Here is a 27,044-nt window from a genome sequence, read left to right as displayed (position 1 = left end):
GAGGAAATGGGCGAGGTACTAAATGAATACTTTGCATCAGTATTCACCAAAGAGAAGGACCTGGTGGATGATGAGTCTAGGGAAGGGAGTGTAGATAGTCTGGGTCATGTCGATATCATCAAGGAGGGCATCTTGAAAAACATCAAGGTAGATAAGTCCCCAGGGCCTGATGGGATCTATCCCAGAATACTGAGGGAGGCAAGGGAGGAAATTGCTGGGGCCTTGACAGAAATCTTTGTATCCTCATTGGCTACAGGTGAGGTCCCAGAGGATTGGAGAATAGCAAATGTTGTTCCTTTGTTTAAGAAGGGTAGCAAGGATAATCTAGAAAATTACAGGCTGGTGAGCCTTACGTCAGTGGTAGGGAAATTATTAGAGAGGATTCTTTGGGACAGGATTTACTTCCATTTGGAAACAAATGGACTTATTAGCGAAGGGGAGGTCGTGTCTCAATAACTTGATCGAGTTTTTTAAGGAACTGATGAAGATGATTGATGGAGGAAGGGCAATGGATGTTGTCCATATGGACTTCATTAAAACCTTTGACAAGGTCCCTCATGGCAGACTGATACAAAAGGTGAAGTCACATGGGATCAGAGGTGAGCTGGCAAGATGGATACAGAACTGGCTCGGTCATAGAAGACAGAGGGTGCTTTTCTGAATGGAGGGCTGTGACTAGTGATGTTCCGCAGGGATCAGTGCTGGGACCTTTGCTGTTTGTAGTATATATAAATGATTTGGAGGAAAATGTAGCTGGTCTGATTAGAAAGTTTGCAGACGACACAAAGGTTGGTGGAGTTGTGGATAGTGATGAGGATTGTCAGAGGATACAGCAGGATATAGATCAGTTGGAGACTTGGGGAGAGAAATGGCAGATAGAATTTAATCTGGACAAATGTGAGGTAATGCATTTTGGAAGGTCTAATACAGGTGACAAGTATACAGTAAATGGCAGAACCCTTAGGAGTATTGACAGGCAGGGAGATCTGGGCGTACAGGTCCACAGATCACTGAAAATAGTAACGCAGGTGGAAAAGGTAGTCAAGAAGGCATACGGCATGCTTGTCTTCATCGGTCGGGGCATTGAGTATAAAAATTGGCAAGTCATGCTGCAGCTGTACAGAATCTTAGTTAGGCCACACTTGGAATATTGCGTGCAATTCTGGTCGCCAAACTACCAGAAGGATGTGGAGGCTTTGGAGAGGGTACAGAAGAGGTTTACCAGGATGTTGCCTGGTCTGGAGGGTATTATCTATGAGGAGAGGTTGGATAAACTCGGATTGTTTTCACTGGAACGACAGAGGTGGAGGGGCGACATGATAGAGGTTTACAAAGTTATGAGTGGCATGGACAGAGTGGATAGTCAGAAGCTTTTTCCCAGGGTGAAAGAGTCAGTTACTAGGGGACATAGGTTTAAGGTGCGAGGGGCAAAGTTTAGAGGGGATGTGTGAGGCAAGTTGGTGAGTGCCTGGAACTTGCTGCCGGGGGAGGTGGTGGAAGCAGGTACAATAGCGACGTTTAAGAGGCATCTTGACAAATACATGAATAGGATGGGAATAGAGGGATACGGACCCTGGAAGTGCAGAAGGTTTTACCATTCGGCCCATCGTGTCCGCAGCAGCTCTCTGAAACAGCAATTCCCTCAGTTCCATTCCCCTACCTTCTCCCCGTAACCCTGCACATTCTTCCTTTTCATATAACTGTGTAATTCCCTTTTGAATGCTTCAGTTGAACCTGCCTCCACCACGTTCTCAGGCAGCGCATTCCAGACCTTAACCACTTGCTGTGTGAAAAAGTTTTTCCTCATGTCACTTTTGCTTCTCTTACCAAATACTTTAAATCTGTGCCCTCTCATTCCCGATCCTTTCATGAGTGGGAACAGTTTCTCTCTATCTACTCTGTCCAGACCTCTCATGATTTTGAATATCTCTATCAAATCACCTCTCAACCTTCTCTTCAAGGAAACAGTCCTAACTTCTCCAATCTATCTTTATAACTGAAATTCCTCATCCCTGGAACCATTCTCCTGAATCTTTTCTGTACTCACTCCAATGCCCTCGCCTCTTTCCTTAAGTGCAGCGCCCAGAATTGGACGCAATACTCCAGCTGAGGCCGAACTAGTGTCTTATACAAGTTCAACATAACTTCCTTGCTCTTGTACTCTAGGCCCCTATCAATAAAGCCCAGGATACTGTATGCTTTATGAACCACTCTCCCAACCTGTCCTACCATCTTCAATAAAAGCAAAATACTGCAGATGCTGGAAATCTGAAACAAAAACAAGAAATGCTGGATTCACTCAGCAGGTCTGGCAGCATCTGTGGAAAGAGAAGCAGAGTTAACGTTTCGGGTCAGTGACCCTTCTTCCACGTTAACTCTGCTTCTCTTTCCACAGATGCTGCCAGACCTGCTGAGTGAATCCAGCATTTCTTGTTTTCTACCACCTTCAATGACTTCTGCACATATACACCACAGTCCCTCTGCTCCTGCACCCCTTTAGAATTGTACTCTTTATTTTATAATGTCTCTCCATGTTCTTCCTACCAAAATGAATCACTTCACATTTCCCTGCATTGAACTTCATCTGCCACCTGTTTGCCCATTCCACCAACTTGTCTATGTCCTTTTGAAGTTCTACACTATCCTCCTCACAGTTCACAGTGCTTCCACATTTCGTATCACCTGCAAATTCTGAAATTGTGCCCTGTATATGAAGGTCTAGGTCATTAATATATATCAGGAAAAGCAAGGATCCCAACACTGATCCCTGGGGAACTCCATTACAAACGTTCCTCCAGCCTGAAAAACATCCATTCACCATTACACTTTGTTTCCTGTCACTCAGCCAATTCCATATCCATGTTGCTACTGTCCCTTTTATTCCATGAGCTCCAAGTTTGCTCACAAGTCTGTTTTGTGGCACTGTATCAGATAAAGGCCTGCTCGGGTCTGCAAATGAGACCCAACCCGAGCCTGACAAAATCCCATCTGACCCCGAGCCCGACCCGGCCCGAGTCCTTCCATTTTTTCCCGTGCCCGACCCGGCCATCAGTTAACTTACCTTCCATTTTTCACTTTGGTCCTTACCTGCACAAACTTAAAATCACTGTAACAAAACCACCTTTAAAGTCCAAAAGGTAAATTGACAATAAAATCACTTACCTGAGGTGGTGATAGAAGGTGTCCGATTCGGCCCGGCCCGACCCGAGCCTGAATGTCGGACCCGACCCGACACATGTCGTCGGGTCCCGTCCAGTTTGGGTCGGGTAGCAGGCCTTTAGTATCAAATGCCTTTTGAAAGTCCATGTCCATCACATCAACAGCATTGCCCTCATCAACCCTCTCTGTTAGTTCCTCAAAAAAACTTCAAGTTAGTTAAACGTGATTTTCCCTTAAGAAATCCATGTTGGCTTTCCTTAATTAACTCGCATTTGTCCATGTCACTACTGATTTTGTCCGGAATTATTTTTTCTCGAAGTTTTTCCACCACCGAAGTTAAACTGACTGGCCTGTAGTTGCTGTGCTCTGTCCTCTGGCCCCATCCCCGATTCTATGGAAGACTGATAAATCATGGCCAGTGCCTCTACGATTTCCACCCTCACTTCCCTCAGTATCCATGGATGCATCTCATCTGGTCCTCGTGCTTTATCCACTTCAGATACAGGCAGCCCATCTAATACTTTCTCTTTCACAATTTTAAACCCCTCTAGTGTCTGACTTACCTCCTCTTTCACCATTGCCTCGGTTGCATGTTCTTCCTTGGTAAAGACAGAAGCAAAGTATTCATTTAATACCTCAGCTATGCCCTCTGCCTCCATGTGTAAATCCCCTTTCTGGTCCCTAATCAGCCCCACTCCTCCTTTTACCACCCTTTTACTATTTAGATGCCTATGGAAAACTTTGGTATTTCCTTCAATGCTAGCTGCCAGTCTCTTTTCATGCTTTCTCTTTGCTTCTCTTATTTGCTTTTTCACTTCCCCTCTAGATCTTCTATATTCAGCCTGATTCTCAATAGTATTTTCTTCCTGGCATCTGTCATAAGCACAGTTTTTCTTCTTTATCTTAATCTCTACCTCTTTTGTCATCCAGGGAGCTCTGAATTTGTTTGCCCTACCTTTCCCCTTCGAGGGAAGATACCTTGACTGTGCCCGAACTATCTCTTCTTTGAAGGTAGCCCATTGTTCATCTACTATTTTTCCTGCCAACTTTTGACTCCAATTTATTTGCCCCAGCTCCATTCTTACCCCATTGAAGTTGGCCTTCCCTAGTTCATTATTCTTACCCTGGATTGCTCTTTGTCCTTTTCTGTAGTCAGCCTAAACCTTATGATACAATGATCACTCTCCCCTAAATGCTCTCCTACAGATACTTGATCCACTTGGCCCACCTCATTCCCAAGAACCAGGTCTAGCAGTGCCTCCTTTCTTGTTGGATTAGCAACATTCTGTTGTAGAAAATTTTCCTGAACACACTCTAGGAACTCTTGCCCCTCACTGCCCTTTACCTTACTATTATCCCGGTCTATGTTTGGATAATTAAAGTCTCCCATTATAACTACCCTATAATTTTTGCACCTCTCTGTAATTTCCTTGCAAATTTGTTCCTCCATGTCCTTCCCACTAGCTGGTGGCCTATAGACAACACCGAGCAATGTAACTGCACCTTTTTTGTTACTTAGCTCTAGCCAAATTGATTCTGTCCTCGACCCCTCTGGGACATCCTTTTTCTCCAGCACTGCAATGTTCTCCTTAATCAATACTGCCACCCTCCCACTTTTTTCCCTTCCCTATCTTTCCTGAACACCTTGTATCCAGGAATATTTAACACCCAGTCCTGCCCTTCTTTGAGCCAGGTTTCTGTTACAGCCACAACATCATATTTCCACATGGCAATCTGCACCTGGACCTCACCAGTCTTATTAATCACACTCCGTGCATTCACATACATGCACATTAACCCTGATTCAGATTTTATTACTTTCTCCTTACTCTGACCCCACCTAATAATGTACTATTCCCTGCTCTTGTGCTATCTATCTCCCCCAGTATTCTGTGCTCTTTGGTATTCCTCTCTGATACTTGTCAGAGATGTGGGAACCAGGAGCAAGTTACTAGTTTTGCTTGCCTCCAATCTGAGCTCCCTCTCATGTTCCCACTCCCCTGACAATTTAGTTTAAACCCTCCCCAATAGCACTAGCAAATCTCCCTGCAAGGATATTCATCCCAGTCCTGCTAAGATGCAACCCGTCCATCTTGTACAGGTCCCACATACCCCAGAACCAGTCCCAATGTCTCAGAAGTCTGATGCCCTCCCTCCTACATCAGTTCTCCAGCCGCATGTTCAATCGCTCAATTCTCCTATTCTCATGCTCACTTGCACATGGGACTGGGAGTAATTCTGAGATTGGTGCTTTTAGATCCTGCTTTTTAATTTCCTTCCTAGCTCCCTAAAATTTGGTTCAGGACCTCATCCCCCTTCTTACCTCTGTCATTGGTACCAATGTGGGCCCATGACCTCTGGCTGTTCACCCTCCCCCAGAAGAATGTCCTTCAGCCACTGCGTGACATCCTTGACCCTAGCACCAGAGAGGCAACACACCATCCTGGAGTCATGTATACTATCACAGAAACGCCTCTCTGTTTCCATAACTAACGAATCCCCTATCACTACTGCTCTTCGACTCTGCTTCCTCCTCTCCTTTGCAGCTGAGCCACCCCTGGTACCACAAACTTGGCTCTGACTGCACTCCTCCATGAAACCATTACCCTCACCAGTATCCAAAATGGAAAAATGATTAGCGAGTGAAATCCTATCAGGGGACTCCTGCACTTCCTGCCTGGTTCTCTTAGACTGCCTGGCAGTTACCCATTCCCTATCTGCCTGCATGCTCCTAACCTGCGGTGTAACCACCTCCCTAAACATGCTATCTATGTCGACCTCCGCCTTGTGGATGCACAACTGTGACTCCAGCCGCCGCTTCTGCAGCCGGTGACACTTCCTGCAGATATGTTTGTCTAGGAAACATAGTGCATCCATGACTTCCCACATGCCCCAGGCTGTACATTCCACTCGGCAGAGCTGCCCTGCCATATCTTAAATTTACAGACTATTTATTATAAGTAGAATAGCTTACCAGTTACTCACCAACCAACTCTTTCCACTGCATCGAAGCAAGAACCAAATACCGAAGGGTTAAAACAGTGGAAAAAAAGGTAGAAAAATGGAGCACCTCCTACCCCTTTCACCAAACTCACCACTCACCAAATTCGAGTCTCCACACTCAGCTTACAATCTGCACTCTGCAGGCTGCACCCAGGCCTCTGTATTTATACCTTTTGAAGCTAAAACTGCAGCGACCAGATTTGACTGATCAGCTGCTTAACTAATCAGCTACTATGCAGTAGAGCCTGTTGATCCCTGCCTAAGACTGTAAGAAACTTACTTTACTTTCTTAACCCTACTTTACTTTCTTAACCCACTTTTATCTAGAGGGTAAATCCCAGTTAAATGCTATAACTACAGTCCAGACTTTTATAAAGATAACAACATCTCCACTCAGCTTGCAATCTGCACCCAGACCTCTGTATTTATGCCTTTCGAAGCTGAAACTGCAACAACCAGATTTGACTGGTCAGCTGCTTAACTAATCAGCTACTCTGCAGTACAGCCTGTTAATCCCTGCCTAAGACTGTAAGAAACTTACTTTACTTTCTTAACCCTACTTTATCTAGAGGGTAAATCCCAGTTAAATGCTAATTGCAGACAAACATTTATAAGGTAACAATATTTAAAATCCTCACTCACCAAACTCGAATCTCCACACTCAGCTTGCAATCTGAAGACATTTTTACAAATGCTAACAAATGGTGGTGGACCAGTAAATAATTAACGAGAGGAGGAGGTGCCACAGTATCCCCATCCTCAATGATGGGGGAGCCTAGCACATAAGTGCAAAAGGTAAGGCTGAAACATTTGCAACAATCCTCAGCCAGAAGTACTGAGTTGATGATCCATCTTGGCCTCCTCCTGAAGTCCTCAGCATCACAGATGCCAGACTTCAGCCAATTTGATTCACTCCACGTGATATAAAGAAACGACTGAAGGTACTGGATACTGCAAAGGCTATGGTCCCTGACAATATTCTGGCAATAGTACTGAAGACCTGTGCTCCAGAATTTGCCACACCCCTAGCCAAGCTGTTCCAGTACAGCTACAACTCTGGTATCCACGCAGCAATGTGGAAAATTGCCCAGGTATGTCGTGTACACAAAAAGCAGGACAAGTCCAACCCGGTCAATTACTACCCCATTAATCTACTCTCAATCATCAGTAAAGTGATGGAAGGCGTCATTGACAATGCTATCAAGTGGCACTTGCTTAGTAATAACCTGCTCAGCTCCTGACCTCATTACAGCCTTGGTTCAAACATGAACAAAAGAGCTGAACTCAAGAGGTGAGGTGAGAGTGACTGCCCTTAACATCAAGGCTGCATTTGACCGAGTATGGCATCTAAGATTCCTAGCCAAACTGGAGTCAATGGGAATCAGGGGGAAAACTCTCCGCTGGTTGGATTCATACCTAGCGCAAAGGAAGATGGTTGTGGTTGTTGGAAGTCAATCATCTGAGATCCAGGACATCACTGCAGGAGTTCCTCAGGGTAGTGTCCTGGGCCCAAACATCTTCAGCTGCTTCATCAATGACCTTCCTTCAATCATAAGGTCAGAAGTGGGGATGTTCGCTGCTGATTGCACAATGTTCAGCACCATTCGCGATTCCTCAGATACTGGCCGGAATTTTACGCTGGGCGGACAGGAGCCAGACTCCAACGTAAATGTCAGTGCCGAACCTGCTTCCGCCCAGCCTGGGGATCCGTCCTGTATTTTACGGATCCCAGGCTTTAATTGGCCCGAGGTGGGACTTCCACCCACTTGAGGGAGGAGGTCCCGCTTCAGTGGCTGCCGGCCAATCAGTGGGCCGGCAGCTCTTAGTGTCAGCAGCGCTACCGTACTTTTAAATTACAGCCCATTCTTTCTAGAATGATTCTTAATTCATTAATTATAACTCAATCAAGGTCCATTGTAATCATTGTTTCTCGACAGGTTACTACTTAATACATTAATTTGATTACTACAGTTGCTGATACTAGAAACAAAAATGACTTCTTTGCTCACATGTTAGTACTAACCTTGTTAAGTTATTACAGAGAATACAGTGTGAAAATGCTCAAGTTAAGCTAAAATCCAGATACCCAAACCTACTTACACCGTCAGTCATTTCTTGATAGCGAGATGACACTTCTGGCTGAAGATTGTTGCGAATGCTTCAGCCTTATCTTTCACACTGATGTGCTGGGCACCCCCATCACTGAGGATGGGGATATTTGTGGAGCCACCTCCTCCAGTTAGTTGTTTAATTGTCCACCACCATTCACGGCTGGATGTGGCAGGACTGCAGAGCTTAGATCTGATCCGTTGGTTATGGGATCACTTAGCTCTGTCTATCGCATGCTGCTTATGCTGTTTGCATGCAAGTAGTCCTGTGTTGTAGCTTCACCAGGTTGACACCTCATTTTGAGGTATGCCTGGTGCTGCTCCTGGCATGCCCGCCTGAACTTTTCATTGAACCAGGGTTGATTCCCCAGCTTTCCCAACTGACTGTCTAGCATCACCCAGCTGGAGCTCAGAAAGGACAATCTGGGGGGAGGATCGTATGGCAGGAACAGAACTTCAGCCAGGACACAATCCTTCAGGATCACATTGAGAGGGACCAGCGGCACTTTGTTCTTCTCGGCTGTCTTCACTGACAGCAAAGTCTCCATGTGGGTTAATCCTGAGGCCTTTTAGAAATGTGTCCCAATCACTCTCTTCCATGGTTCAGAGCTCCTGGGCACTGAACAAAAGTCTGCTTCACAGCTGTGATTAAAGTCAGGAAGAACAATGATAAATACGTGCTGTCAAATCAGTGATTGATGTAAAACTGACCTGTTCCAGACTGAAAGTGAAACGGCAGGTTTAAGTTTCCAGTCTGAAAATGACAGCGGTAATTATATTACAAAAGTTTAACATGTTTGTGTGATAGTCCCAAGTCTACCTTTTTAAGGCAGGCATAAACCCATTTAAAATAGTCTCATGTAAGATGGTGGGGTATCAATCAAGCGGGCTGCTTTGTCTTTGGTAGTGTCAGGCTTCTTGAGTATTGTTGGAGCTACACTTATCCAGGCACCTGGGCAGTAATCCGTCGCACTCCTGACTTGTGCCTTGTGGACAGGCTTTGGGGAGTCGGGAGGTGAGTTACTTGCCGCAGGATTCTTAGCCTCTGACCTGCTCTTGTAGCCATGGTATTTATATGGCTACTCCAGTTCAGTTTCTGGTCAATGGTAACCCCTAGGATGTTGATAGTGGGGGATTCAGCGATGGTAATGCCATTGATTGTCAAGGGGAGATGGTTAGATTCTCTCTTGTTGGAGATGGTCATTGCCTGGCACTTGTGTGGTTCGAATGTTACTTGCCACTTATCAGCCCAAGCCTGGATATTGTCCAGGTTTTGCTGCATTTCTACACCGACTGCTTCAGTGGCCGGAATTTTACGCCGCCCCAGCGGGTCGGATGGTAGTGGCGGCATAAAATTGAATGGCAGGCTCCGGAAGGCCTAACCGCCCTGATTCCGCCTCCGACCAAGTTTACGGAGGTCCGATGGGGGGGGCGCGGGGTGAGACGCGGCCCGCCCGCCCGAGGCCAATCAAGACCCTTAAGTGGACATTTAACGTATTTTACCCGTGGCAAGCAGGTGTGCCAGGGACGTAAAAGGCCACCCAGCTATAGCTGCCGGCCTTTCCACACCCCGGTGGTGGGGGGGGGGGGCCTGGCAATCGGGCACAGGGAGCCCAATTGATGGCCACCCCCGCCTCCCAACCCAACCCCGGGATCCAAGACGCCCCCCAAACGACCACCCTAGCCTCACCAGGGCACGACCGATTCCTCTGATGAGGCAACCCAAATTTACCTTCAGTCCCGGCTCCTTGGTATCCTCCTCGGTCGGCTGGGCTGCAGTCCCAGCAGTGGCCACTTTAAAAGTATTCAGGTTAATAACTAAATCTTAAGCTTGTAAGAAATACAGTATCAATAGGACTTTAAGTCACTGTGACACAAAGTCAGCAGAAAAACTATTGTGACACTGAACACATTCATTAACTTTGCTAAAAAAGAATCAATTTCTGTACAAATTCATACTGTCCAAGGAGATAACAACCGTAATGAATAGAACTCTTCATTGGTTTTTATCACAATTATTGGCAAAATGTTTTATCAATTAAGCCCCAATTAGAGTAGGGTAGTAACTGACATCACATGACCTGGACCAACCATCGGAGAAATTACAAAGTGGTCTGATGCCCAAAAAGCATTTAAAAGAGCAGTTATTGAACATAAGAAGCCACAGGAAAAATTCATAGGAATAAAGAAGAGAATCTTCAGTCAACAGGACACAGCAAGCGAAAGAGAGTCTATGCCACAGTCACTTGGAGGGCTACTGCCAAGGTTCTGAGGAACAGACTAACTAGTGTCTTTGTTGAGTATTACTTCTTTGCACTGAATATAAACTACTTAATAAATCTGCTACACTTATAACCAACCCATGGTGGCTTGTTGTAGTCATGGACACGTCACCCTGTTTGGATTAAATTGAATCCTGAAAATAGCAGGAAACCTTTAATTGGCACGCCAGAGATGGGACACTGACTAACAACTGAAATAAGGTATTGTTGAGCATAAGGCAGCAGACATCAGGGGTTTTGTCTTCATTTTTTTTGCAAAAACAATTGCTAGTGTCTGTCTAAGCACACCAAGATGCCTGAAGAGGATCTTTGGACAAAGTATAATGTAAGGTTAGGAAAAAAGTGTTATTATTGGGGTGTCTGGCTACAGACCCAAAAACATCTCTTGAGAATACAGTCAAATTCATTTCAGAATAGGCTAAGGCTAATAAATGGAAATTAGATAAAGTGATGAGTTTAATTGCGTTGCAACCTTGTACTGTGTGCAGAGAGATAACAAGACCATCTTAGAAAGGGATGACAAAATGGTAGAAAAACAAGAGCAGATATCAGAACAGCAAAAACAGATATCAAAAAAACAGATAACAGATATCTAAATAACAAAATAAATAACTTAACCATCCTGGATTCACGTTTGCAGCCAAAGAAACACCTGTCTGTTCCCCGGACTATTGAATCATCTAGCACTGTGGCTTTTCCCGTCTTCCCTGTATTCCCCTGTGCAGCTGAGCCATGGACGTGGCACTGACTGCACTCCACAGGTGAAGCATCACTTTCCTCTGTATTCAGAACTGAATACCTGTTGGAGATTGAGGTGCACTCTGGGGTCTCCTGCACTACCTGCCTGATTCTTTTTGACTGCCTGGTGGTCACCCAGTCCCTCTCTCCCTGCATATTCTTAAGCTGTGGGGTGACCACATCTATAACATGCTATCCACTTAGCTCTCATCCTCACGAATGCACTGCAGTGTCGCCAGCTGCTGCTCAAGTTCCAAAACCGGAGCCTAAGTTGCCGCAATTGACAACACTTGTGGCACAAATGGTTCTCCAAAATACGGGAAGCATCCTGAAGCTCCCGCACAGCACAGGAGGTGCACTTTCGAGGTTGAAGCACCCCTGCTATTTCTTTATTTATTAGTTGACTCTTTGCTACTGTTAAAAAAAACTTACCAATACTACAACGCCTTGGAATTATCAATAAAACCTTACTAGTACTGATAGCTGCTACTAAAGAACAATACAGTTCGCTAGTTAAAATTAATCCTACTCAAAAAAAAATACTTGTTCATTATTAATACTTAATTTTTAAAAACTTTTTTTTTAGTTTGCCAGTTGTTGAGCTGCTATAACCCAGCTATTTACAAACGCATCCTAACAGTAGTGTCCTAACCCAGCTATTTACAGATACTCCCTAACAGAAACTTGCACCTTTCCTGTGATATCACTGTTCACTGTTTACAAACTCCAGCGTGCCTGGATTCCTCTCCGCTGCTCTCCCGGAAGGTAAATGCTGCAGGCTGCGATCCTCGGGCTGTATTTACCAGTCCCCCGCTCCGTGTTCTTCCCACAGGTCCACCGTTGTCCCGGAATGTAGGAATGTGTAGCATGATATTGGGATATTGGTGTAAGAGTGCAGGTGTGGACTTGTTACATGTGAAGTAACTAAAATACAGAAAAACTTGGTGAAATGCACCAAAGAACGGGCATCACGCTAGGAAACCTGCGGTAACTCACCTCCTGACTCCACAAAGCCTGTCCACCATCTACAAGGCACAAGTCAGGAGTATGATGGAATACTCTCCACTTGTCTTAATGGGTGCAGCTCCAACAACACCCAAGAGGCTCGACACCATCCAGGACAAAGCAGCCCGCTTGATTGGCACCCCATTCACAAACATTCACTTCCTCCACCACCGACACAGTGGCAGCTGTACGTACCATCTACAAGATGCACTGCAGCAACTCACCAAGGCTCCTTAGACAGCACCTTCCAAACCCGTGACCTTTGTCACCTAGAAGGACAAGGGCAGCAAATGCATGGGAACACCACCACCTGCAAGTTCCCATCCAAGCCATAGATCATCCTGCCTTGGAACTATATCGTCATTCTTTCATTGTCACTGGATCAAAATCCTGGAACTCAGTTCCTAACAGCACTGTGGTGTACCTACCGCACATGAACTGCAGTGGTTCAAGAAGGCAGCTCACCACCACCTTCTCAAGGATAATTAGGGATGGGCAATAAATGCTGGCCTAGCCAGCGATGCCCCCATCCCATAAATGAATTTAAAAAAAGATTGTATAATGGTCAGGTGACTCCACTCCTGTAATACAAAGTACGTCTGGGTTGCTGGAGATCAAAACCCATTATCACATCTGGTCCAGCCTTGGGAAGACATTAAAATGGGAAACAGGCAATTCAAAGCAAAGTGGCAATTGTGTTATCAAAGACCCTGACAGAGAGGGAGACTGCAGATTCAGAAGTCAAAATAGGTGTGACCTAACACCACGGTTTCATGATGAGCCATCTTCAAACTCCATTTATAACAATGGTACAGGATTCAAACACATTGTATAAACCCTGCAGAGGAGAGCATTCTTTGGTCACATGATCAAAACCAAGCTAAGACTTTTTTCTTATAGAGAGAGAAGGTCATACATCCAGCCAGAGAAGCTGTCAGCCGACCAGCAAAGGCCTGCAAAAACAATTTCAAGCCATCTTTGAACAACTGACGCAGAGAGAAATTGCAAGGTGACTTTGAATTCCCCACCAGCAGAAGTAAACCAGAACTACAACACTTCAGCAAGTTCAAGACGACAAACATCCAGGCCTGTACCTTTGAAAAGATTTTCCTTCCGATGTCTGCAAACCCGAAAACTCTGAGATCACTTGGAACTTTAAGTGCATCTTACCTTTTCTTTTCTATCTATCTATCCTGATATGTGTTTGTGTGTGTGAATGTGTGAGTGGGTGAAGGTTGCAAACATTTCAGTTTTTTATGGAAAAATAGTTATCTTTCTTTCTTTAAAACTATGAGAAAACCAGCCATTGGTCTGTTTATTTGTCCCTTATAACACTCGGGCTGAAACACTAGTTTAACAAAAACACTATCTGTGGTCAGTTGGGAGGTGAAAAGTGGAAGCCAGCCACCCCATTTCCTACCTGTCTGGAACAGGGGACTGAGTGTAATGTATCCAGGTTTACTGATGATACAGAGTCAGGTGGGAAAGTAAACAGTGAGGAGGACACAAAGAGGCTGCAGAGGGATATAAACGTGTTGGGTGAGTGGGAGAGAATGTGGCAGATGGAATACAATGCGGTGAAGTTTGAAGTCATCCACTTAGATAGGAAAAAATTTTAAAATCAGTATTTTATGAATAGTGAGGGACTGAGAAATGTTTGCATTGAGAGGGACCTGGCGTCCTCGTGCATGAATCACATCACTGCAGGTACAGCAAGCAATTAGGAAGGCAAATGGTATGTTAGTTTTTGTTACAAATGGATTGAGTAAAGCAGTCTGACGACAATTATACAGGACATTGGTGAGGCCCCACCTGGAGTACTGTGTGCAGTTTTGGTCTCCTTACATAAGGAGGGAGATACTTGCCCTTGAGGGAATGCAACAAACATTCATTAGTCTGATTCCTGGGATGGGCACTTGGAGAACAGTGGTAGAATTGGGCAGAGTCAGCATGGATTTACGAAAGGGAAATCATGCTTGACAAATCGACTAGAATTCTTCGAGGATGTAACCAGTGGAGTTGATGATGGGGAGCCAGTGGATGTGGTTTATTTGGACTTTCAGAAGGCTTTCGACAAAGTCCCACATAAGAGATTAGCGTGTAAAATTAAAGCGCATGGGATTGGGGGTAGTGTATTGCTAATGGATAGAAAATTGGTTGGCAGACAGGAAACATAGGGTAGGGATAAATGGGTCTTCCTCCGAATGGCAGGCAGTGTCTAGTGGGGTACCGCAGGGATCGGTGCTAGGACCCCAGCTATTCACAATATATATTAATGATTTAGATGAGGGAACTAAATGTAATATCCCAAATTTGCAGATGACACAAAACTGGGTGGGAGGGTGAGTTGTGAGGAGGATGCAGAGAGGCTTCAGGGTGATTTAGACAATTGAGTAAGTGGGCAAATGCATGGCAGATGCAGTATAATGTGGATAAATGTGAAGTTATCCACTTTGGTAGCAAAAACAGGAAGGCAGATTATTATCTGAAAGGCGATAAACTGAGAGAGGGGAATATGCAGCGAGACCTGGGTGTTCTCATACACTAGTCACAGAAGGTAAGCATGCAGGTGCAACAGGTGGTAAAAAAGGCAAATGGTATGTTGGCCTTCAAAGAGAGAAGATTCGAGTACAGGAGCAGGGATGTCTTGCTGCAATTATACATGGCCTTGGTGAGGCCACATCTGGAATATTGTGTGCAGTTTTGGTCTCCTTATCTGAGGAAGGATGTTTTTGCTATAGAGGGAGTGTAGCGAAGGTTTACTAGACTGATTCCTGGGATGGCGGGAATGACGTATGAGGAGAGATTGAGTCGGTTAGGATTATATTCGCTGGAGTTCAGAAGAGTGAGGGGGGATCTCATAGAAACCTATAAAATTCTAACAGGATTTGACAGGCTAGATGCAGAAAGGATGTTCCCGATGGTGGGAGAGTCCAGAAGCAGGGGTCATAATCTAAGGATACGGGGTAAACCTTTCAGGACTGAGATGAGGAGAAATTTCTTCACCCAGGGAATGGTGAGCCTGTGGAATTCACTACCACAGAAAGCAGTTGAAGCCAAAACATTGTATGTTTTCAAGAAGGAGTTAGATATAGCTCTTGGGTTTAAAGGAATCAAAGAATATGGGGTGAAAGCGGGAACAGGCTACTGAGTTGGATGATCAGCCATGATCATAATGAATGGTGGAGCAGGCTCAAAGGGCTGAATGGCCTACTCCTGCTCCTTTTTTCTATGTTTCTATGAGAAAATTGTTCTAGTTGTTCATGGAATGTGGGTGTTGCTGGAAAGGCCAGCATTCATTGTTCATTCCTAATTGCCCTCGAGAAGGTGGTGGTGGTGAGCCACCTCCTTGAATATAACTGAATGGCTTGCTAGGCTGTTTCATAGGGCAGTTAAGTCAACCTCATTTCTGTGGGTCTGGAGTCATATATAGGCCAGAAGTCACATATAAGCCAGATCGGTAAGGACAGCAGAATTCTTTCCCTAAAGGAAATTTGCAAACCAGGTGAGTTTTTAGGACAATCTGGCAGTTTCATGTTCACCATTACTGATACTAGTTTTTTTTTATCCCCCATTTATTTAACTGATTGAGTTTAAGTCCCGAAACTGCTGTGGTGGGATTTGAATTCATGTCTCTGCATCATTAGTTGGGCCTCTGGATTACTAGTTGTGACATAACCGCTATGCTACAGCATTCCCACTATGATCCTTCTCCTCCAATGAGGAGATTGAGTAGCCTATACATATATTCCCTGGAGTTTAGAAGAATGAGAGGTGATCTAACTGAAACATAAATTCTGAAGGGACTTGGCAGGGTAGATGCTGAGAAAATGGTTCCCCCGGCTGGGGAATCTGGAACACCAGGTCACAGTCTCAGGATAAGGGGTCGGCCATTTAGAACTGAGATGAGGAGAAATTTCTTCACTGAAGGAGTTGTGAATCTTTGGAATTGTCTACTCCAGGGAGCTGTGGATGCTCAGTTGTTGAGCGTATTTAAGACAGAGATTGATAGATTTTTGGCGACTAAGAGAATTAAGGGATATGGGGATATTGCGGGAATTGTGTTGAGGTAGAAGACCAGCCATGATCTTGGTGAATGGCAGAGGAGTCTCGAAGGACCAAATGGCCTCCTCCAGCTCCTATTTTTTATGTTCATTAAACCTCAGTCTGGTTCCTCTCCAGCTGCTGAGTGAATTAAATCTTTCTTGACAAATCACCAAGACGAGAAGTCATGCCTGAAACATCATTTATGAAGAAGGGTCACTGCCCTGAAACGTTAACTCTGCTTCTCTCTCCACAGATGCTGCCAGACCTGCTGTGTATTTCCAGCATTTCTTGTTTTTATTTCAGATTTCCAGCATCCGCAGTATTTTGCTTTTACCTAAACAGCATTTATTGGTTACAAATCAGAACTTAGTTAAATCTGGGCTCACAGACACTTTATAAACATGTATAAACATATATAAATGTAATCAGAGTTATCCAGCAGGTGAGCACTAATAGGGAGAGTATTTCACAAAACAAGTAACAAACGCAGGGGTGAGAGTGACCAAAGACCAAAAGGCCTGAACATTCATGGCTGAAGGCTAAAAAAGTCTGATTTTTTTTAAAGACAAAGAATCATGTAATTATAGCACTGTTATTAAAGCAAACTGGTTCAGTAATGGCAATTTCATACAATTTTGCGTATGTAATGAATAAAATTGCACTGCACTCGGAATACAATTTCATGACACTTAGCTGATTGCTTTTACAGAGCTTCACATTCTCCGTATCCTGCTTCTGCCTATTTATTGATTACTCATGTATAAGAAGTTCTGGGTTTTTTTGTGTTAACTTTAATGGACAGCAATATTTATAAGCATACCAGGTGGCACATTCTGGTACCTTGTTAAGTGATGTGCACAAATCAGTAGGTATATAAATTAATAAAAGGTAAACATTTATGAGACATTGACAATCCAGAAACTTGAACATAAGTGGGGTAATTTTTCTTATTTTGTGCTATGACCTACACAATCACCTGAACAAAGCAGAAAGCAAATCCAGGTAGGGAGGATTGTATGTCAGTTCGGCAGCCTGACCAATTTATTGTCCATTAACTTAAATGGACAGGAATATCACATACAATCTGTTGAGATCAGGTGATACACCCGACCCAATTTTCTTTTAGACAATAATTTACCTCCAAGCACAAAAGAGGAAAATAAACTTATTAACTTTCACAAATGTCGTGCCTGTATAGATAGAACATTTGTTTTTAATGTTACCACTGAGGCGGGAGGGGTGCACTGTTAATTCAGTCCTACTTCTCCACAGGTCACAGCATATCAATAAATTTTCCCACTCATTGAAACAGCCAATTAGATACTCTCTTTGTCCCAAGAATAAAGCACACCAACCAGGTTTAATCAACAAAATGTAACTGTTTATTATAAAAACCTATTCTTAACCAATAATGAAGTAAATCTATATATAAATTGAGATATTACAGCTCCTTATTTTTCCCTAGCCCTCATATGTCCCAAAACTGGGATAAAAGGGATTTTTTTATACAGCTGTTTGAAAGGAATTTAAAAAAATAAAAACTTACACTGCCATGATCTGGAAGAAAGATCTTTGGTTTGACGAGGTGTCCCAAAGTCGAATATTTGGATGCCACTTGAAGTGTTTTCCAGGTGAGGTTGATGAACAGTCTGTGATGGGTAGGAATTCAAAAACTCTACAGTAGAAGGCTTCACATAAGGTCTTCCATCTGGGTGCAGCAGCAGGTGTCAGTTATATTCAATGCAAAAGACTGCTGCTTTTTTAAAGATGCAAATTCAGGGCTTCTTAAAACACAGGAGGCAACAGTACAGCTTGATGCAGGGATTCTTCAAAGACAGGAGGCAATAGGAAGCTGCCACATTTAAAATGCAGGGTTTCTTCTCTCCGGGCAAACACAGCAACAAGAGTTTAGCTCCCACACAATTGAGTTGCAACTCCTTCAACTTCATGAGGAAATGGGAATTACACTTAATGCAGGAATTATTTTTCAAGAGAGAGATTTTGGCTATCTTTCTGGCAGGTCTAACAGCAACTACTTTTCACAATCCAAAAGTGAAACTAACTTTCAGCAGTCAAGTCACATGACAGTTGTAAATCTTGACCTGTCATTGAGTAGTTTGGACACAGGTGCCTTGCAGTCTGTGTACATTTCACTCAGTCCAAACCCACAAATTTTAACATTCTCTCCAAAAATTCCAGATGATTCAGTTCACAATTCAAATACCAGCTCTTAAAGCATATGTTGCAAAGTAAAATAGAAGCACTCACATAACATTAAATATCATGACTCATGGTACATTTTATAATTTAGAAGAATTAGTCCTATTATAAAATTTTAAACTAAAATAATAGTGTTTGCAGCACAGATCTCATCATAATCTTAATGAAAACTAAATAAAAACGTGGTTATGCTCTTCAAAGGGTCCAAATATTATGCAACGTATGGGCGGCACAGTGGTTAGCACCGCAGCCTCACAGCTCCTGCCTGTGTGGAGTTTGCAAGTTCTCCCTGTGTCTGCGTGGGTTTCCTCCGGGTGCTCCGGTTTCCTCCCACATGCTAAAAGACTTGCAGGTTGATAGGTTAATTGGTCATTATAAATTGCCCCTAGTATAGGTAGGTGGTAGGGAAATATAGGGACAGGTGGGGATGTGGTAGGAATATGGGATTGGTGTAGGATTAGTGTAAACGGGTGGTTGATGGTCGGCACAGACTCGGTGGGCCGAAGGGCCTGTTTCAGTGCTGTATCTCTAAACTAAACTAAACGTACAAATTGTACCAGACCTTGCTAGCGACAGTGGAAAAGTAATGAGATGAGTGTTGTACCTCTAGCAAGCAAATCCTGCACTCCAGGTCCCACTACCTTGTTGGAAGTCCTGCCCCACATGCCCATAGATCGGCAGGTCGAGAATCAGCCTGTTCAGTCACCTAAAGACCTGTGGCAGAAATTGGCGACCTGGAAATCGAGGGACAGCCGACGATGACCTCTACAGTGACAAGTTTCAGGTTTTGTTGCATCATCCCCAGATCAGGCTAAAAATGTTGGTAATAACCCTGTGACACTGCAGCAGGTCCAATGGACAGCTGTATTTCCCAACAATGATGAACACTCTGGCTCCTGTTCTACTGCAACAATTGGTGCAGTGACAGCTGCATTTAACAGCAAGGTGAGCTGAAAATAATAACTATTGTGTGGGCTTGGAGAAAGGCAGCACTCTGTATATACATATTCATACATGTACAGAGTATTGTGCCATCAGTCTCAGAAGCTCAGTGACCATTTACAGTGACTGCAGAGATCTCACAGGACAGTTGCACTGCAGCCGATGCACAGCACTTGTGGTGCAGGACAGCCTTTTCCAGATAATCTTAAGCAATGCCAAACCACACATTGAAGAAAGATGGCCAGAGTTATACTCCTTGCCTTGCATCACTATGGTGTAAAAGACAGCTTCACACTGACTCAAGGTTTACAGTGTGACTGGGGCAGTAGACAGTGAAAGTGGAGATGAACAATGAATGGAATTCAGCCATACACCTGAGTAAACTGATAAGTGGAAATTCCAGATCACTTCAATTGCTGCACAGCACAGGACATATTCAGTTTATACAGCTCATGTTCACTGCAGGATATTCACATTGTTATGACCGAGGCAGGAGGAGTACGCTGTTAATTCAGTTCCACTTCTCCACGGGTCACAGCATATCAATAAATTTTCCCACCTACTGAAGAACAGCCATACTCTATTTGTCCCCCAGAATAAACCAGGTTTCTTTAAACAACAACAACATTAACCATTTATAAATAAACTAAGTCTTAACCAATAATCAAATAAATCTATACACAAAAAGCTCCTGATTTCCCTGGCTCTTATGCACACATGCATACGTTAAAAAACAAGGTTAACTGGGAAATAGGAATTTTGATGGGAATAGAAGGAATAATGGAATAATTCAGTTTTTCATGTTCTGGTCGGAAATTCTTCTGTTTGGTGAGGTGTCCCAGAGTCGAATAGTCAGATGCCACTTGAAATCTCTCCAGGCGAGGTTGATGAACAGTCTTTGATAGGTAGGTGTTCAAGGCAATACAATTGCAGCAGGCTTCACATAGGTCTTTCAGCAGGGGTGTAGCAAGTGATCTGCTTAGGTCTTAAAAGCAGTCGAGCAATAGAAGACTTGTTCAGATTTCAGGATTTTTTAAAAACACAGGAGCCAACAGTATACACTTGATGCAAGGATTCTTCAGAGACAGGAAGCAATAGGAACCTGCTACCTCTGACATGCAAGATTTTTCCTCAAGTGATGCAGGCCTCGTTTGCAGACAAAGGCAACACTTTTTCTGGGTCTTCCTCTTGTCTCCAGGCAGGTCAAAGCCAAATTTCAAAAGCCTGCTTTTTGTCAAACTCACTGGCTTTTTAAGAGTTCCAAACTGAAAATAAAACCTTCCTGAGCCAATCACATGACCAGACATTGGGTCTTCCCGGTCATTTAAAGTGATGCGCTGAAGGTCAAAACCCCTTACTGGCTTCCTTAAACCTGTCTGCTTTCCTGTTCTTTTACAAAGTCAGCTTCCTTGCAAACATGCAAAACATTTCAGCTATTTGCAGGTGTCCATGTTCACTGAAAAATCCTTTTTCAGTTTTTCTTCAAACGCACAGAATTCTAAGATTTTAGGACAAAAATAAAACCCTTGTAACCAGTTTGTGTAGGGTTTCAGAAATTACATCAGACACACACTGCTGTGTAAATGGAAGCAAGTTTTAAATTCCTATTGACAGACCAATGTTTTTGCTGCAGACCAGTGACTTGCCAGCTATTGATCCTGCACCATTCATTTTAAGCCATGTCAAATGAGCTGCGTCAGTTCTCAGGTGGTCTCTGCTAAGATATCCCATGAAGGTAAAAACAAACATTGGGAATTGGTCTGTATATAGACACACACCTTTTTGGCCATTTACAGAAGACTAACACACTGAAGTTGTGAAGGAGGATGCAGTTTCACCCACTTGTTTTCCTTGCTGAAGCTCATTTCCACTAAGGAGAAAGACTATAAAAAATAAAGACGACTTATAAACAGTTAAAAAGACCTCTGGGCAGCTTTGAGGTTGGCCGGCTTTAAAAAATATATAGAACTGACAGTAATCTGACAGTCCGTTTTTTGCTTAAAGCCAGTCTTTTGCTCACGGTCGGAAAGGGAGAAGTCGATGGTGGATTTCAGAAACTCCAATGTAGAAAATCTGCAATGTGGTGGAAATTTCTCATCCCTGAGTTACTTGTGAACTCGCTGGTGTGTCAGAAAGTGGGAGCAGATGAACGGCCTCTCCCCAGTGTGAATATGCTGGTGTTCAGTGAGTTCCGATGATCGCTTGAACCCAGCCTCGCAATGAGAACACCTGAATAGTCTCTCGTCAGTGTCAACTCGGTGTTTCAGTAGGCCGGATGAACTGGTAAATCCCTTCCCAAACTTGGAGCAAGTGAATGGTCTCTCCCCACTGTGAACTCGCTGGTGTGTCAAAAGGCTGGATAACCGACTGAATCCCTTCCCACACTCTGAGCAGGTGAATGGTCTCTCCCCAGTGTGAACTCGCTGGTGTGTCAGAAGGTGGGATAACTGAGTGAATCCCTTCCCACACTCGGAACAGGTGAATGGTCTCTCGCCTGTGTGAACTCGCTGGTGTGTCAGAAGGTTGGATGACTGAGTGAATCCCTTCCCACACTTTGAGCAGGTGAACGGCCTCTCCCCAGTGTGAGTGCGCTGGTGTTCAGTAAGGTCAGATGTTCGCTTGAACCCAGTCCCGCAATGAGAGCACCTGAACGGTCTCTCATCAGTGTGAACTCGTTGGTGTTTCAGTAGGCCGGATGAACTAGTGAATCCCTTCCCACACTCGGAGCAGATGAATGGCTTCTCCCCAGTGTGAACTCGTTGGTGTATCAAAAGGTGGGATGACTGAGTGAATCCCTTCCCACAATCTGAGCAGGTGAACGGCCTCTCCCCAGTGTGAACTCGCTGGTGTGTCAGCAAGTCGAATGAAGTGGTGAATCCCTTCCCACACTCTGAGCAGATGAAAGGCCTCTCCCCCATGTGAGTGCAATAGTGTTCAGTGACATCAGATGGTTGCTTGAACCCAGTCACGCAATGAGAGCACTTGAACGGTCTCTCTCTAATGTGAACTCGCTGATGTCTCAGCAGGGCGGATGAAGTCGTGAATCCCTTCCCACACTCTGAGCAGCTGAACGGCCGCTCCCCAGTGTGAACTCTCTGGTGTGTCAGCAGGTTGGATGAAGTAGTGAATCCCTTCCCACACTCTGAGCAAGCGAACGGCCTCTCCCCAGTGTGAACTCTCTCGTGTGTCAGCAGGGCGGATGTTTTAGTGAATCCTTTCCCACACTCTAAGCAGGTGAACGGTCTCTCCAGGCTGTGACTACGTGGATGAGTTTCCAGCTCCATTGGATAATTCAATCCCTTTCCGCAATCCCCATATTTACATGGTTTCTTCCCAGTGTGACTGCGCTTGTGTTTCGACAGGCCAGATGATTGGCTGAAACCTTGTCCACACACAGAACACGTGTACAGTTTCTCCCCACTGTGGTTGGTGCTTTTTCCTTTCATGTTCAAAATCCTGTGATACTCAGGTTACAATAAATTGGTGACTCCTTCAGATCCCGATCTGACGTTTGCTTCGCATTTCACGGCTGCAATTCCTCCCCTTCTAAAACCCTGTGAAATTGATTTAAAACAGAAAAAATGTGAGAGAGAACCCACAAAAACACAAAGGCAGGTTGTGAAATGGAGCTTAATGAATCTGGTAATTTGTGCAACCAGCACGAGGAAAAAGTGACCATGAAAGCTGCTGGATTGATGTACAACCCCAACTGGTTCACTAATGTCCTTCAGGGAAGGGAACCTGCAGCCAGTCTGGACAAGACTCTGCCCTCTATGGGAGGAGAGAGAGGAAAAGGGAGAGGAGGAGGGAACGAGGGAGAGGGATTTTATTTATGTACAATTCAACCAGAACTTTGACAAACCCTCAACTTCCATCATCTAGAAGGACAGGATAACAGGTGTATGTGAACACCATCACCTCCAAGTTCCCCACCATCCTGACTTGTCTGATATCCGGTAGTGGATGAACAGACATTTCCTCCAATTAAATACTGGGAAGTCTGAAGCCATTGTCTTCAGTTTCTGCTACAAACTCCACTCCCTAGCCACCGACCCCATCTCTCTCGCTGGCAACTGTCTGAGGCAAAACCAGACCCTTCATAACCTTGGTGTGATATTTGACCCCGAGATGAGCTTCCGACTGCATATCCGTGCCATCACTCAGACCACCTATTTCCACCTCAGTAACATCGCCCGACTTCGCCACTGCCTCAGCTCATCTGCCTCTGAAACTTACATCCATGGATTTGTTACATCTCAACTTGACTATTCTAACACACTCCTGGCTGGTCTCCCACATTCTACCCTCCGTAAACTTGAGATTATCCAAAACTCTGCTGCCGGTGCCGTTACTCGAAACAAGTCCTGTTCACCCATTACCACTGTGCTCACTGACCTACACAGACTCCCAGTTAAGAAGAACCTCGATTTGAAAATTCTCATCCTTGTTTTCAAATCCCTGCATGCCCTCACTATCTCTATAATCTCTCGGAGGGTTGTAGGGCTGGAGGAGATCAGGACTCATCTAATTCTGGTATCTTGAGCATCTCCGATTTTCATTGCACCACCACTGGCGGCCAGGCCTTCAGCTGCCAAGACCATAAGCTTTGGAAATCTCTCCCTAATCCTCTCTGCTTCTCTACCTGTTCCGTACTTCAGACACTTCTTAAAATCCACCTCTTTGATGGTCATCTGCCCTCATATCTCCTTATGTAGCTCAGTGTCAAATGTTTAGTTTAGAGATACAGCACTGAAACAGGCCCTTCGGCCCACCGAGTCTATGCCGACCATCAACCACCCATTTATACTAATCCTACACTAATCCCATATTCCTACCACATCCCCACCTGTCCCTATATATCCCTACCACCTACCTATACTAGGGGCAATTTATAATGGCCAATTAACCTATCAACCTGCAAGTCTTTGGCATGTGGGAGGAAACCGGAGCACCCGGAGGAAACCCACGCAGACACAGGGAGAACTTACAAACTCCACACAGGCAGTACCCAGAATTGAGCCCGGGTCGCTGGAGCTGTGAGGCTGCGGTGCTAACCACTGCGCCACATTCCTGTGAACAGACTCGGAACATTTTAGTACATTAAAGGCACTACATAAATACAAGTTGATGTTAACTTGGACATATATCACTGTTCATTGCACTCTCCTCTACACTGGGGAGACCAAACGTAGATTGAGCGATCACTTTGCGGAACACCTTCGCTCAGTCCGGAAACACGACCCCGAGTTTCCTGTCGCTTGCCATCGCTCTCATGCCCACATCTCTGTCCTGGGATTGCTGCAGTGTTCCAGTGAACATCAACGCAAGCTCGAGGAACAGCATCTCATTTACCAATTAGGCACACTACAGCCTGCCGGACTGAACGTTGAGTTCAATAATTTCAGAGCATGACGGGCCCCCCATTTTTTCTTTTTATTTTAGTTTGTTTCATCATTCATTTTTTTACTATGTGCCTACCCTCTTTTTTTTCATGTTTGTGCTTTTGGCCAGGGCTGTTCATTATTCAGTTACTTAACACCCGCTCTCCACTAACGCTTTGTCTTTCACCACATTATTAACATATCGTTTGCTTTTGCTCCATGACCTTCTGGTCAGTTATTCTCTGTGATCCTGTCCTTTTGTTCTCTTTTGCCCCATCCCTGCTTTATTTGCTTAAAATCTATTACATTTCTAACCTTTGCCAGTTTTGATGGGCACTCACCCGAAACGTTAACTCTGCTTCTCTCTCCACAGATGCTCCCAGACCTGCCGAGTATTTCCAGCACTTTTTGATTTTATTTCAGATTTCCTGCATCTGCAGTATTTTGCTTGTAGATTACCGGGAGTTTGTTATTCAGTGCTTGCGGCCTACAACAGGTATTTCTAAAACCTCCCCTCCCACCCGCCAGCTCCCTCAGCCCTGCCACCACTTACCGCCTGCAAAATCAACTTCCACCGCCATCACTCGCAATGCGCATGCTCCAGAAATTGTTCCACTACGCATGCTCCAAACACTATTAGGCACTGCGCATGCTATTGTTCGACACTGCGCCGGCGCACTGCTCTCCTGTGTTGCGAATAAGGAACGTTCTCAACCGCGGAGAATCTTGGGTAAAAGCCCCGCCATTGGACATCCCAATACGAGTGGCGCAGTGAGCCCCAAGGTTGAGACTCAGGTGCGGGAGAGAGCGGTGAAGAGCAGCGGCCATTGAACGGGAACTGAATGCGGCCATTGAGCCGGCGCTCGTGGCCATTGAGGGGATTTTGATTTATTTCGCTTTTTTGTGTCGAATTTAGCTATTTTTAGTAGTGGCAGCTGCCTTTGACGTCGTAGGCAATGACGTTCCAGTCGATGATGCCATTGGTGCGCCACCTGGTGGTTCGCGCGTCCGGAAAAATTAATATTAAAAGAGGTGCAGGAGCTGCTGCAGTGTCAATGCACAGTGTGTGATCATTGATAAAGATGCCCTGAGGCAATAACACCAAGAGTTGGACTCGGGATTCTTGGAAAGTTTGGGAATTTTTTGTCAATATTTATTGATGGAATTTCGAGTTTTTATACTGTTTATTTTGATCAAATAGTCTTTATTTTGTTGAGTTACGACATACAATGTAAATACCCTAGCTGTACAATCTGTTACAATGCCAGTTATATATATATAGCTATGAGGAGAGGTTGGAAAAATTCGGATTGTTTTCACTGGAACGACGGAGGTGGAGGGGCGTTATGAGCGGCATGGACAGAGTGGATAGTCAGAAGCTTTTTCCCAGGGTGGAAGAGTCAGTTACTAGGGGACATAGGTTTAAGGTGCGAGGGGCAAAGTTTAGAGGGGATGTGTGAGGCAAGTTCTTTACACAGAGGTTGGTGAGTGCCTGGAACTTGCTGCCAGGGGAGGTGGTGGGAGCAGATACGATAGCGACGTTTAAGAGACATCTTGACAAATATATGAATAGGAAGGGAATAGAGGGATATGGGCGCCGGAAGTGCAGAAGGTGTTAGTTTCGGCAGGCATCAAGATCGGCGCAGGCTTGGAGGGCCGAATGGCCTGTTCCTGTGCTGTACTGTTCTTTGTTCTTTGATGTGCAGTTTTGCTCCGGCTATGCAATGTCCTGTTTCGACCACACATGGAGTACTGTGTATAGTTCTGGGCATGGCAATTTACAAAGGATACACATTGGCCCTGGAAACAGAGCAAATCAGATCTACCAGAATGTTAACAGGGTTCCAATGGTTAGATTATGAGGCCATGTCCCTTATTACAGTGAGGCAACTGTTGGTTTTCACCTGTTTTTTCTTAAACCTTGTTTGCTGTAGGAGACTTTTCTCTCTTGGGGTTGATGTGTCTTCAGTGGATTCAGAGGCTAGTGAGAAAGCGATGGTAGCAGACAGGAGAGATCTTCTCAGTCTAGGAGCAAACCGGAGACAGACAGAGTGGAAGTGAGAAGCAGGGCGGGGATGTGGAGGTTTATAAAGCGTGCCAAAAGCCTAGAGTCGGAGACCGGCAGAGAGAGAGAGAGGAGCACGGATGGAGTGGGGCTA

The 27,044-nt window shown here is 44.7% G+C and overlaps 1 protein-coding gene across 1 annotated transcript in view; it reads right to left on the bottom strand.

The window, feature by feature from the left end:
- Positions 1 to 27,044, bottom strand: part of LOC137373406 (uncharacterized) — a 129,945-nt gene that overhangs the window by 11,656 nt on the left and 91,245 nt on the right. The window contains 13 exon segments of the mRNA XM_068038223.1: positions 3,506 to 3,758; positions 5,896 to 5,998; positions 6,805 to 6,937; positions 8,982 to 9,024; positions 10,003 to 10,094; positions 11,508 to 11,556; positions 12,016 to 12,214; positions 17,889 to 18,050; positions 18,152 to 18,285; positions 19,394 to 19,490; positions 21,614 to 22,968; positions 23,741 to 23,868; positions 25,439 to 25,571. Coding sequence (XP_067894324.1) covers positions 3,506 to 3,758; positions 5,896 to 5,998; positions 6,805 to 6,937; positions 8,982 to 9,024; positions 10,003 to 10,094; positions 11,508 to 11,556; positions 12,016 to 12,214; positions 17,889 to 18,050; positions 18,152 to 18,285; positions 19,394 to 19,490; positions 21,614 to 22,968; positions 23,741 to 23,868; positions 25,439 to 25,571 — 2,881 coding nt within the window.

Source organism: Heterodontus francisci, chromosome 9 (genome assembly GCF_036365525.1).
Source record: "Heterodontus francisci isolate sHetFra1 chromosome 9, sHetFra1.hap1, whole genome shotgun sequence".
Classification (NCBI taxonomy): domain Eukaryota; kingdom Metazoa; phylum Chordata; class Chondrichthyes; order Heterodontiformes; family Heterodontidae; genus Heterodontus; species Heterodontus francisci.
The sequence above is the reverse complement of the archived record's forward strand: the minus strand, read 5'-3'. Positions and strand labels throughout refer to the sequence as shown.